At 42.7% G+C, this 13260-nt stretch overlaps 1 protein-coding gene across 1 annotated transcript in view; it reads right to left on the reverse strand.

Moving 5' to 3' along the window:
• The window catches only part of LOC137293652 (stalled ribosome sensor GCN1-like), a 64140-nt gene that overhangs the window by 37008 nt on the left and 13872 nt on the right, over positions 1–13260 (reverse strand). The window contains exons 7-18 of the mRNA XM_067824333.1: positions 12512–12620; positions 10400–10474; positions 9508–9636; positions 9181–9333; positions 8442–8539; positions 7828–7903; positions 7034–7186; positions 5344–5436; positions 4593–4668; positions 4117–4276; positions 2079–2271; positions 1370–1494 (exon numbers count right to left, since the gene is read on the reverse strand). Of these exons, the coding sequence (XP_067680434.1) occupies positions 1370–1494; positions 2079–2271; positions 4117–4276; positions 4593–4668; positions 5344–5436; positions 7034–7186; positions 7828–7903; positions 8442–8539; positions 9181–9333; positions 9508–9636; positions 10400–10474; positions 12512–12620 (1440 nt within the window). The remainder of the gene's footprint in view (positions 1–1369; positions 1495–2078; positions 2272–4116; positions 4277–4592; positions 4669–5343; positions 5437–7033; positions 7187–7827; positions 7904–8441; positions 8540–9180; positions 9334–9507; positions 9637–10399; positions 10475–12511; positions 12621–13260) is intronic.

The raw sequence follows: 13260 nt of genomic DNA on the forward strand, positions 1-13260 counted from the left end.
CATAGGACTCTAGGCAAATTACAGAACAACATACTTCAAATTCAACATGTTTTAGATTATAAAGCCAAGTCCAAATTTACAACGATTCCAAATGATATATGTGCATTGATAAATATAATAATGCTCCATGCACAGGGCTTGGCATGACCAGCCGATTGGTCGAACCGGGCCTATTCGACCACCCGTCTAGGCGAAGTCAGGGCCGAAGTGGTGTATTGAGCAACAGGAACACGGTTGCAAGCTCCTATTACTCTCAACCACCAGGATCCCCTCCTCCGCCGACACAGGGCTGCAACCCACGGCAAACGGGTTGGTGGACCAAATATCCCCCCGGGTCCACTACGGGGATGTCGGCGAGCTCTTGGCGTTACCCAGCACCCACCACGAGGAGGTGGCTCGCCACGCGTGCCACTTCGATCTGTGCAGTTGAGATACGATGATGTGTGTCAACAAGTTCCAGTACCAGATCGTCACAGATCAATGCACTCAAGAATATTCCAGCTAGGTAGTAGCTGCCTGTGTTTGATATAATGTACAAGAAGAATTGTCACTAACCTAGAACTGATACTCCTTTCATGAGGCACTAAGGTGATTGTACCTCACTAAGGTAACCCTAGTGCAATGTTAAACAAGCATTGTCACTAAGGTGACATATTCCCCCACTGCAAAATTATCAAATCAAATGAAAGTGAAGGTCGTAATTTAAGATAAAATTAAATGTAAAAAAAAACATGACCAGTCAACCTCTCTTGATATCTTGCTCTGTAGTTGTTCAAACAATTTTCAAGACTCACTTTGATCTTGATATGAATGTGCAATATGCAAAAATAGTAATAAAGAGATTGCTTATTGAAAAACATTCAAGGGGAGTCTTGAAAGTCTATGAAGAAAATCCAGTGAACTGTTCTTGAGAGATCTCGCGGACAATCTTAACATTTGAAAACTCCAAAGTGTCGCCATAAGTTAAAAATTAAATGAAGGTCACTGACTTTCCCTAGATAAAGTTTGGGGTTGAACATGAAGAAAAGTTTTGAGGGGTCCTTGAGATATCTTGGTGAGAAAGGTAAATCAAGAGAAGGTCAAGGTCACCAAACCTGACTGGGACCTTTCTTACACTGTAATGAACCTAGGTACCAAATATGAAAAGAATCTTGTCTAAGGTTCTTAAGATATTCCAAATTATATGGACGGACAGAGCCTAATACTATATTTGTGCTAAACATGGTGTGGAGGGGGGATATTCAATCAAGCGTCTGTACCAGTTCATTAACTTGCTTTTGCCACAGACATGGGTTGTTGGACATGATGACATGACATTGGTTTTGTAAGAATGCTCATTATATAAACGACATCGATCTGAAAATAGTACCTCTGAGGGATTTTCATTGGTTTGAACCAGATTCAGACAGTCCTTGATATGACAGCGAACAAAGTTGGCTGCATCAACATTCAGCTTTCTGAGGATATCCACCCACGCACAGGAATTGGCATGTGCTGAAATAAACAGAAATCAATAAAACAAAAGGAAAATGCAAACATTCCAGCCGCCTTGCTACATAATAGATTCCAATCTGCGCAAAGCTTAGCAGCATCAATCTGCGCAGCTGGCAACTAATTATGTGTCAATCAAGCCAGCGAACCTGACCACGTGATCCCATCAGTCACCTCTTACAAGAAGCATTGTCACCTTCTTTGGCAAGCACAGGTTGCTGGAGGCCTATTCTAACCTGCATCTTCATAGGGTAATATACACTGAATCATGATGCATTATTATTTCAGAGTGATCAGATTATGCTGAACCGCCCGAGTGTGTGTGTGTGAGTGAGTGAGTGAGTGAGTGAGTGAGTGAGTGAGTGAGTGAGTGAGTGAGTGAGTGAGTGAGTGAGTGAGTGAGTTGACGCTGGCATGCTAGGCCTTAAGGTTGTGGTATTTTGTTATTCAGTGCCAAAGAACGAGTATAGGAATATTGCTTGACACTGGGAAATATTCCAGGTTTTCATGCAATGCTCACACAAATTCCATCCAACCCACTGGGTTATAGTTTACAACTAAAACACATGACACTGAAGGTAATTCACCTATGTAAGGATGATGGGCCGTCAGTAACGTTGCCAAGGCGATTGACTCTGCCTCTTTCACATCAGCCTTCTGCACTGAGCAGATAGTGATGAGGGCATCAGAGAGGATTCTGGGGGAGATGATGGTGGCACTGTCTCCGGCACCATCATTGCTGTCATCATCTGCCAGCTGGTAGTTCTGGAAGTCAGACAACTGCAAGAAAAGGTATTACAATTGAAAATTTTATGAAGTTCCTTAGTACATGTTCGTAGCAGAAATAAAGGAGTTGGGTGGGAGAGGTGTGGTGAGGGAATGTCGGAGCAGTGAGGGAGAGGAGAGAGCATGGCAGTTGAGGTGATAAGGTGAGGGAGGGTGGGAGTGGTGAGGTAAAGGAGGGCATGTGGAGGGAGACGAAGAGGAAGCATGGCAGTGGAGAAGGGGATGAGGGAACTTTGTGGGAGAGAGGTGGGGTGTTAGGAGAGGAGAAGGGAGCATGGGTGTGGAGCATGGGTGTGGAGTAGGGGTGTGGACTATAAGTGTGGAGCATGGGTGTGGAGCAGGGGTGTGGTGGATAGGTGTGGAGCAGGGGTGTGGAGCATGGGTGTGGAGCAGGGGTGTGGACTATAAGTGTGGAGCATGGGTGTGGAGTAGGGGTGTGGACTATAAGTGTGGAGCATGGGTGTGGAGCATGGGTGTGGACTATAAGTGTGGAGCATGGGTGTGGAGCATGGGTGTGGAGTAGGGGTGTGGTGGATAGGTGTGGAGCAGGGGTGTGGAGCATGGGTGTGGACTATAAGTGTGGAGCATGGGTGTGGAGCATGGGTGTGGAGCATGGGTGTGGAGCAGGGGATGGGTGGATAGGTGTGGAGCATGGGTGTGGAGCATGGGTGTGGAGCAGGGGTGTGGTGGATAGGTGTGGAGCATGGGTGTGGAGCATGGGTGTGGAGCAGGGGTGTGGACTATAAGTGTGGAGCATGGGTGTGGAGCATGGGTGTGGAGCATGGGTGTGGAGCAGGGGTGTGGAGCAGGGGTGTGGACTACAAGTGTGGAGCATGGGTGTGGAGCATGGGTGTGGAGCATGGGTGTGGAGCAGGGGTGTGGAGTAGGAGTGTGGAGCATGGGTGTGGAGCATGGGTGTGGAGCAGGGGTGTTGAGCATGGGTGTGGAGCATGGGTGTTGAGCGGGGGTGTGGAGCATGGGTGTGGAGCATGGGTGTGGAACATGGGTGTGGAGCATGGGTGTGGAGAGTGGGTGTGGAGCATGGGTGTGGAGCGTGGGTGTGGAGCAGGGGTGTGGAGCATGGGTGTGGAGCAGGGGTGTTGAGCGGGGGTGTGGAGCAGGGGTGTGGAGCATGGGTGTGGAGTAGGGGTGTGGAGCGTGGGTGTGGAGCGTGGGTGTGGAGCATGGGTGTTGAGCATGGGTGTGGAGCATGGGTGTGGAGCATGGGTGTGGAGCGTGGGTGTGGAGCGTGGGTGTGGAGCAGGGGTGTGGAGCATGGGTGTGGAGCAGGGGTGTGGACCATGGGTGTGGAGCAGGGGTGTGGACTATAAGTGTGGAGCATGGGTGTGGAGCATGGGTGTGGAGTAGGGGTGTGGTGGATAGGTGTGGAGCATGGGTGTGGAGCATGGGTGTGGAGCATGGGTGTGGAGCAGGGGTGTGGTGGATAGGTGTGGAGCATGGGTGTGGAGCATGGGTGTGGAGCAGGGGTGTTGAGCATGGGTGTGGAGCATGGGTGTGGAGTAGGGGTGTGGTGGATAGGTGTTGAGCATGGGTGTGGAGCATGGGTGTGGAGCGTGGGTGTGGAGCATGGGTGTGGAGCATGGGTGTGGAGCAGGGGTGTGGACTATAAGTGTGGAGCATGGGTGTGGTGGATGGGTGTTGAGCATGGGTGTTGAGCATGGGTGTTGAGCATGGGTGTTGAGCATGGGTGTGGAGCAGGGGTGTGGAGTAGGGGTGTGGAGTAGGGGTGTGGTGTGGAGCATGGGTGTGGAGCATGGGTGTGGAGCATGGGTGTGGAACATGGATAAGGGGCAAGGAAAAAGAGACAGTAGTACTAACCTTCTGTGACTGAAGTAGAGTGTTGAACTCCTTGATGAGGCAGAGTGAGACCTGGGACCCACCCAGAAGTGAGAGAAGCCGATTGGTGGAGTTGATGGCATGTTTCCTTACAGTCCAGGACTTGCGTGTCAAGCAGAAGACCACCAGCCTGTAGTACGGACTACACATGTGGAGAGAGGGAGTGAGTCCTTGAAAATGTTTACATCTGGGCAACAGGTATGTCAACGAGGCCACTTCGAAATAGGCAGATTTTACTTATGTCCTTGAGGTGATCAAAAGTGAGTGATGGTGGACAAAGTATGCTGTGAAAATATTTTAATTTACAGTCCCAAAATATTTCAGAGTTTTGTGACAAAGATGTGTTCACATCCATTTTTTCCCAAACATGATTCCACTTATTACAAGGTAAGAGTACTAGGGCATATTCTGAAACAGAATCCTAATAATAATTTATCTTTATCTCTGACGCACACTACCTTGCAATAGTCTCAGTCATCTTCTGGGGGAAGTCCAGGATTAACCTCTCTGCCAGAGTGACAAGGTTCTGCAGGGCTGGAATGGATGAAGAGATAAGATTTTATCAGAACATACCCTGAGGATGATAATGACCCCAAATGTAAAACAAATGTCAATAAAACCTGAGGCAATAAAACCTACACAACATGAACACTGATATTGCTATAACTACGGTGATGGCTAGCTCAAAGTACCTGGTATTTCCCTCATAACATAACCATAGATGTTTAATTTTAAATTTTGGGCAGTTGAAGAAAATATTTAGACATAAAAACTTAAAATTAATCATAATAGTTCCGTTTTTTCCCAATATGCCTGTTTCCGGTAAGGGCACTAGTTTCAGTTCCTGGATAATGGCTGTGATCACTATCAACCTCCACTGACATCATTATAGTAAAAAGTTAGTATTTTGCATTTATTCTCTAATTCAACTCTCTCATAATTTCAAATGATAGGGCCACATCATAAAGAGAGAGAATATATTATTGTCTATTGTATATTATATAACAATATTGATATATACAGTCAAGTCTCGTTAATCCGACATTGTCCATTGCACATCAAATTGTCGGATTAATGAGGATGTCGGACTAAATAAAAGAGACAAAGTTACATTTATTCAATTTGTTACCAACAAAAGTGTTGGAGTAAGCCGATTGTCGGATAAATGGAGGTCGGATTAATGAGACCTGACTGTATATGCACACTTACTTTCATCTGTAGCGACCGACAAGAACTTCTCATTCACCAATAGCTGTTTTTTGTTGTCTAGAACTGTCGTCCAAAATGTGCTGAGTTTACTTTCTGAAACAGTCATTATTAGAATCAAGATAATTATTTGAACAGTAATTAAATGTAATAATGCTTTGATGCATGCTGATTGTTTAAAGCCACTAAACAGTTTAGAATTAATCTTCAGCCACTCGGGTAGTCAGGCTCCCTGACTTGGTAGACAGACATCATCATATCCAAACTGTGTAGATCAATACTAGTACTGTTGATCACTGGACTGTCTGGTCCAGGCTCGATTAATTTAATAATTACCATGATTACAGACCACTGCTGCAGACCTAGAATGATGAGTGTGGTGTTAAACTAAACTCACTCTCTCACTCAAGCTGAAAGACAGTAGCTTCCAAGTACCAGTGATTAGTACCATCAGGAACATTTTCCATGCTGCATAAGTACAGTGAAATGGAGTCCATCCAAGTTTCATACAATGATCCAAAATGATCCCAAAACATGTCTCTTGAGACAATCATACATTGCTGAACAGCAGTTCGAACCCTGAATGAGTGAGTTTAGTTTAAGGCCACACCATTCCAGCAACTTCACTGCAGGGACACCAGAAATATGATCTACACTTTGGACCCATGTGGGGAATTGAACCTGGGTTTTCAGTATGACGAGCCAATGCTTTAAAAAATAGGCTATGCAACATCCAATCAAACCTGGAAATGAAGCTCTGTATGTAAGTTGCACCACGGTATGTCAGCATATTGCATGAGGATAATACTAATTTTATCAACATGAGTAGATAAAGTTGATATCACAAGGATGAGATTCTATATATCACAAAAAATCATTCTCTTTTGTTTTCAAAATTCTCTTCCCACAGAGGTTACTTGTCATATCTTCCTACGAACCTCTGTTCTAATACTGCCATATTTCTCGGTTCTCATAAAATCCCCTAGCGACACATAATGGCAGTAGATTTACCTCCCTTTTTTTCTGTCCAATCAGAACACGTGTTAAATCAACTTAGATTCAACTTGACAAATGCAAGCAATGTGGAGAAACAAAAATGACATGACTGAGTTCTGTCTAGAAGATACATTTAGTATTGCGCTCGGGAAGTGGTTCTAGTTTACACGATGCATCCGGAAATTACCGAGATCTTTCGAACTATCGCTTTTGAAACAAGGTCGCTGATTGCACTACTAATTCTGATTGCCTCCAAAAACGAGTCTTGAACACTCGCACCATGAAAAGGTTGTTATAGAACAGAGGTTACGTAGGAAGATGTGACAAGTAACCACTGTGGGAAGAGAATGAGTTTTCAATGAGAAATGTACATCGCTAAACACCATGCTACCTTAAGACTTGCAGTGAAGGCATGTCACATCATTCTGACATCATCAGATTCATGAAGTCATAGCACTGTCAGGGCAATGTGCAAAATCTACTGTCAATATAATGTCTCCTAGGAGATATCATATGATCTCTCACAAGCAGTATCTCCTGTGGAACATAGATTGGGATGATAAAAAGATATTAAAGTCCTCATTGTTGTTTGATACAGATGCAGCATTTTGGACCAACTTAACACCAAGCATGGGTGAGTTGGAATAGGTGCAAGGACAAGTGAGAGGCAGCTTCATGTGTAAGAAGATGTTCTAACCTGACTCAATATCGACCAGAGAAAGACGGACTAGAAGACAGGCTGCCGAGACAGCCTCTGTGACAATCTGTGACTGAGTGGGCTGCTTGTGGGCTTTGTCCAGTGTCTGGATGAGGATGGGAATCACTTCCGTCGCCTTGAGCAGAGTATCACCTATACAAAACAGAGCTAGCTTTAGAAAAGCATGGGAATGTGAGTGTAGTGAGGGCTTTAGCACGCAGCAGATATCAACAACCAACAGACACCCACAAAATTTAGACAAACCTGTGAAAAGGAAGCAGAGAACAATTGAACTCATTCCAGTTGCCTCTTCTGAGCATTATGTGCACGAGTTTGAAGTACAAATAGTACTCATGTAGGGAATCAAACTTGGGCATTTGGTGTGATAAGTGAATGCCTTAACCACTAGGTTACCCCCACCGCCCCTCACATTGTGATTAACATTGCCTTGAATAGTATTCCACTTACAGTCTAAGGCCAAATGCTAGAAAAGTCTGCTGGAAACTCACTGACTCCAAACAGGAATTCCAACCTATCATCAGAGTTTTCAGGTGTACCCAAGGGACATAATTCTGCACAACAAACTGTTCTCTGAGCCGCCATCTTGGGTATTGAGTCACTGATGTGTTAACATGCAGTAGTAGTATTTATGAAACACCAACAGTCCATTTTTGTAAGGAGATTGAAAATGAAGATGCATTCGAGTGTGTGAATCTATGAAGTTATCTGAGCTGCTATAACTAAAGTATAACCAGTAGTACTGGTGGATCACCACGGTGACCACATCTCCTTACCATGGAAAGAGGCATTCATACAGAGAATGTAGGCATTCCTCACAGCTGATGTAGTTGTCTTCAGCGTTATTCCTTTCTGCAAAACAAGATGGACAATCATGGCCAGGATGCTTCTCATTAATACTGATCTCGTAAACATCAGGTTAAGGTTAGTCTCTGGTAATCATGCCCTTGCCAGAACAGGCAACTACATTGCCACATAGTCATTGAGTCAATTTGATTTTGCTTACCAGTGCTCCTGATAGTTTCTGGTATAGACGTGATTATTTGCAAACTGGTGACATATGGATGCAATAAAAACAGAAGAACCCTCACATATGAGGTATTTAAGATGAGTGAAAGCAACAGACTGCACACTGGTGTTATTTATCATGTCAAAAGTGAATTACAATAATTTTATCTGGCTATATCAGTACTCTCATAGAAGCAATGGTGAATGAGTGAGCAAGTGCAGTGTTTCCTCTTCTTCATACTAATGTCTAAAATTATTGTGACTAAGTTTCATGCCATTTAAGAAGATTTGGTGCTTTCTAATGTATATTTATATGCTGTTATATTCGCGAACAGACTATACCAATGATGTAATTTCAGATAACATGACCACTGTGATCTACCTTGAACCACTGCATGAGCTTGTCTGGGACGACAGTGTAGAACTTGGTACACCACAGGGACAGCATAGCCAGTGCATGGACCAAGGTGCCCTCGTGGACTGTCAACACAAACAGTGAGCACTGTCATCTCACAATGTCCTAGTGAGGTCAGTTAAGTGTTATAGGAACAAATGAGCACAGGTAATGTTCTGACAGTTTGTGGAGTAACCTGAGGTAGCCAATACCACTTACACAGATGCTATTTGCTCATCAACCCTGTCTATAACACTGGATGAAACCAAATCAGTTTCTTTTGTCTTAGGAACCAGCTCAATTGGAACTTGCAAAGATGGTTGTAGGATAAGACCTGAGAACAGTCTGACTTAGTTATCTGGCGAGACAGAATTCTCTGTACCTCTGACCCTCTGTACAGTCGAGTCTTGTTAACCTGACATCATCAGTTGCATGGCAAACTGTCAGATTGTGGATGTTGGACAAAAAAATGAGACCAAGTTATGTATATTCAATTTGTTACCAACAAAAGCGTTGGATAGAGCCAATTGTCGGATTAACAGCGGGTGGATTAACGAGACTTGACAGTATACTGATAAATCAGGAACACATCTCTCCTGAACCTTTGTATATTGGTAAATCAGGAACAGTTCTCTCCTGAACCTCTGCATATTGGTAAATCAGGAACAGTTCTCTCTTGAACCTCAGTATATTGGTAAATCAGGATAGGGACATATATAGATCATACCCTCCTGCTGAAGTGTGGTGAGGAAGAACTCGGTGACAGTAATGCTGAGGTTCTGAAGCGACGTGCTGCCACTGACAGTGTTGTAGAAGAGGCTGCCCACACCCTGCAGCACACTCAACTTCTGGTCTGCTACTGTCAGCTTGCCCTCTGATCCTGGAACCCAGAGTATGCACGAATTGGGGGTTATACTGCTATGATTACTGAGTGAGTGAGTGAATGAATTTTGCAGCACTCAACAATGTTCTAGCTATATGGTGGCGTTCTGTACATTATCAGAACTCACAATACTGTGATCAACAGCATGAGCATTCTGTAGAGACTTATTACCATTGAGAACACCGAAAAAGTGAGTGACAAGTTTTTCTGCGGCTTCAGGGTCACTAATCTGCTTGGCCAAGTTCTTGATGGCTGCCTGGGCTGTCTGCCTCATTCTCTCATCCTTGGAGATCAGCTGGGCTGGAGAAGACACACATGATATCATGACAGACACTTCAATAATAGAGAACGACAGAATGTTTATATCGTAAGACATATTACACCTATTTCTGTACTTAAGCCTCTTGACAATCGAGTGAGGGTTACCAAACCGTAAATGGTGTATAGCTACAGACATACTGTCAAGCCATCGACTGCAATCCAGTCATGTTTGTGTTACACATCCACCAAACATGCTGAGAACCCCTCAATCACTCAATCGGTTCCATGTCTTACGACAACAGTGTATATTCAGAACTTGTCCCTAACTTAATAACTTTTGCATTCTAAGTTTATCATCAATGATCAATCATCAATGGACAAAGATGTACATGACATGAGAAACCAATCATCTGAACTAGTGACTGTTCCTATTGCAACTATGTTTAGTCTGACCACCTATTGCCTGAAGTACCCAAGTGACAAGGCTGATAATGGGATTTCTTGGTTGTGGCAACCTGTGTAAATGTCACAATAAATCAACAGGAAGCATCAGTGCCTGATGTTTTTTATTCAGAGCGAGGCAACAAATTATGTCGTGCTGCCATTACTTTAACGCCAGTGAGTATCGTTTTATGCCGCAATAATCCCATCATGATATGGGACACCAGAAATGGGCCTCACAGTACCCATGAAGAATCAAACTGGGGTCTTGGAGCGTGATCAGCAAGCACTGTAACCACAAGGCTAACCCAGGGTTCCTTTCCACTCTTGACACAATAATGAAGGAAGATGTCACACTTACTTCCCAACAACTTGGCCAAATCCTGAGAATACTGACTGAGATCAAGCTTCACTCCTGCAATCATGTAGCTCATGGCTGAAAAATAATAACACATAATAACAGGCATTACAACAGTTCACTGTTTAACGGAGTATTCGTAGCACTAGACAATATAGGTTTGCAGAACTAGACAATATAGGTTAGGTCAGGTGACCTTTCAAATCTGACAGTAAGTGTTGAGGGAGCTACATACATGAAATGAGTGAACACTTTCACACTGGCTTATCTGAATTTTGAATCTCAAAAAATGAAGTTAAACAGCAGGTTCCAAACATAAATATAATTGTTACTATCTGTGGGTACATCGAAAGAATATTTGCCCTCTGTGTCTGCTTAGATTTTTCATCAGATCATATGAGGTGAGCTGACAAAGGGTTCAAGTCGTACTTAAGAATATATCAGTCATATGATGATGTGCATGTGTGTGTATGTGTGGCTGCTTGTACTAAAGTACTGCCGAAAATAGAAAAATAAATGTTTCTTTTTTTCACATCTATCTCTTCAATTGATGTAGTTGATATGTGAAAGTGCGAAATATCTGTTAAACTAAGTTCGACCTAACTAGAGTTCCAGTGGTAGGAAGAGACGGCATGTGAAAAAAGGACTTTACTGGGGAGAGATTAGTGCAGAAATGCAATGCAGATTTTTTCAAAGTGCAAAGTGTCTTACTTGGAACACACCACGGCTTTGTGGAAATTAGTGTGTGATAATATTGTTTTACAAAGGGCACTATTTAAATGCCCATTTTCAAATTAGACATATGTATTTTCATTATAAAGGATAGCTGTCATGAAACTATTAAGGATGTAGCTAACATGAGGTCTCACTGTCACTATAAAAAGAAACAGACAGGATGGGTTGTCTCAAAAGTAAAACCAGGATGGTTAAGCAGATGATGGCTAGGGTTGGGGTGGGGGATAGAGATATCAACTAAGACATGACAATCCCATAGGGATCCAAAGTACGGAAGTACACGGCATTTCCTAACACATATAACAACATTTAGTCCTGTCGATCTTTGGGTGTTCATGCCACCCCTATAATATTTACAGACATTTAATATGATACTTATGGGTACCAGGTATTATACACTTCTACATATCTTAACATAAACTTCTTGAAAGAACATGTACTTTTTCTAATATTATAATATTTCTAATAATATAAGAGGTTAATCAATAAATGAGACATATTCGACACATGTGAAGGCACAAAATATCTTTGAGATGACCCCTTGTGCCAATAGGCAGCGCATGCATTTTATGCACTTTCCGTCGTCATACCTGGCCCAGTGACCTAATTGCCTTCTATAGTCTGATCTATTGTTTTTAGCAGCTAGTCGTATTTTTTAAGTTTTGCCTGATTTTACAAGTAAACATGCTTTTCTAGATATCCTCTTACTCATCCCATGGACTGCCCAGTTAGGCTGAAGTAAGATATTTCGACAAATCCTATTTGCAGTTGTGTAAATTTGAGGGATACAGAGTAACAGAAACATGTTTTTTTTTCCATTTCTGACAAAACTTTAGCTTGTACCCATTTATGCTGAGCGCCAGACAGAAACCAACAAGTACAATATTTTAACATCTTTTGGTATGAGGTTGCTGGAGATGGAACCAGCGACCATTTTGTCATGTGACAAGGTAGTGCTGAATCATGGGAGTTACGACGCTGGTCAACTGTAGTTCAATCACTAAAATTATAATAGACCATGATAAAATATTCTGTTGTCACATTTCAGAAAAACACCTCTTTGAACCAAGATATATTTTAACCAGGAAAATGGTACATCATATCTTATAATGAAATAAGATTCCTGATTTATGAGAGTAAATTGCCTGATATATAGTACCTGATATATTGGTGACAACATTTGATAAAAATATCGATAACAAATATTATCTGTGACCTGTGTCTGTTTCCACGAGTAAGGGAGACAACTCTCACAACATGGCCACACATTACACCACCTGTCTGGCACATGCAGCAAACAAGATTCCTTGGTTAGAAGTCAAGAATTGGTATTAATTTTAACGATTAATTTTGAATGTTCTGTGATTAATAAAAACTTACTCTGGAGACATATTTCTGGACTACGAAGCATGCATTTCTGGGTAGCTGGCAAAATTTGACCTTTGAAGTCAGCATGGGTCACATGACGCAGGATCTCATGGCAACTTTCCTGGAAACAAATTGACACGAGTGAGTTTGGTACAACAGATGCATCAACAGGTTTCGTACAGATGGGAAAGTAAAGCTTCACAATGCAAATTCACCCACGCACGCATTGCAAAGTGGTTGAAATGTATGAATTCCCTCCTTTTTGAAAATTCAAGTCAAACTGCTACTAACTGGGTCCTGCCTGATAAAGGCTTAAATACATTTTTTGTTTAATGTTTAAATTTTAGTTTTTTCAAGCATGTGCGAACTTTGGATAAATGTGGGAGGCAAGCGTCAAGAACAGGTGGTGCTGATGTACACAATCAGCATGTTTGGACCAGAAAATCCAGTGAATGATACCATGAGCAACACATTTGATAAATAGGATGAATCACAACATGCATGTCAGTCAGACCACACACTCCACAAAGTCATCCCTAACTACCAGCATCAGTTGCTGTGCCATGTTCAAGCCTGCCATATCGCCACGACAACAACTTTCAACAAGTGTTTGGCACTAATGTGGCAATGTCCCTCGCTGCTAAAAAGGAATGAAATATTTGTAAAACATTTGTTACTTTTTACTTTTTGGTCACATACAAGATGCGTGAAATGACTGGTATCTACATAATCAACCAAAGTAGGCTGTCGACAAAATTGAA

This window comes from Haliotis asinina, chromosome 1 (assembly GCF_037392515.1).
Source record: "Haliotis asinina isolate JCU_RB_2024 chromosome 1, JCU_Hal_asi_v2, whole genome shotgun sequence".
In the NCBI taxonomy this organism is placed as follows: domain Eukaryota; kingdom Metazoa; phylum Mollusca; class Gastropoda; order Lepetellida; family Haliotidae; genus Haliotis; species Haliotis asinina.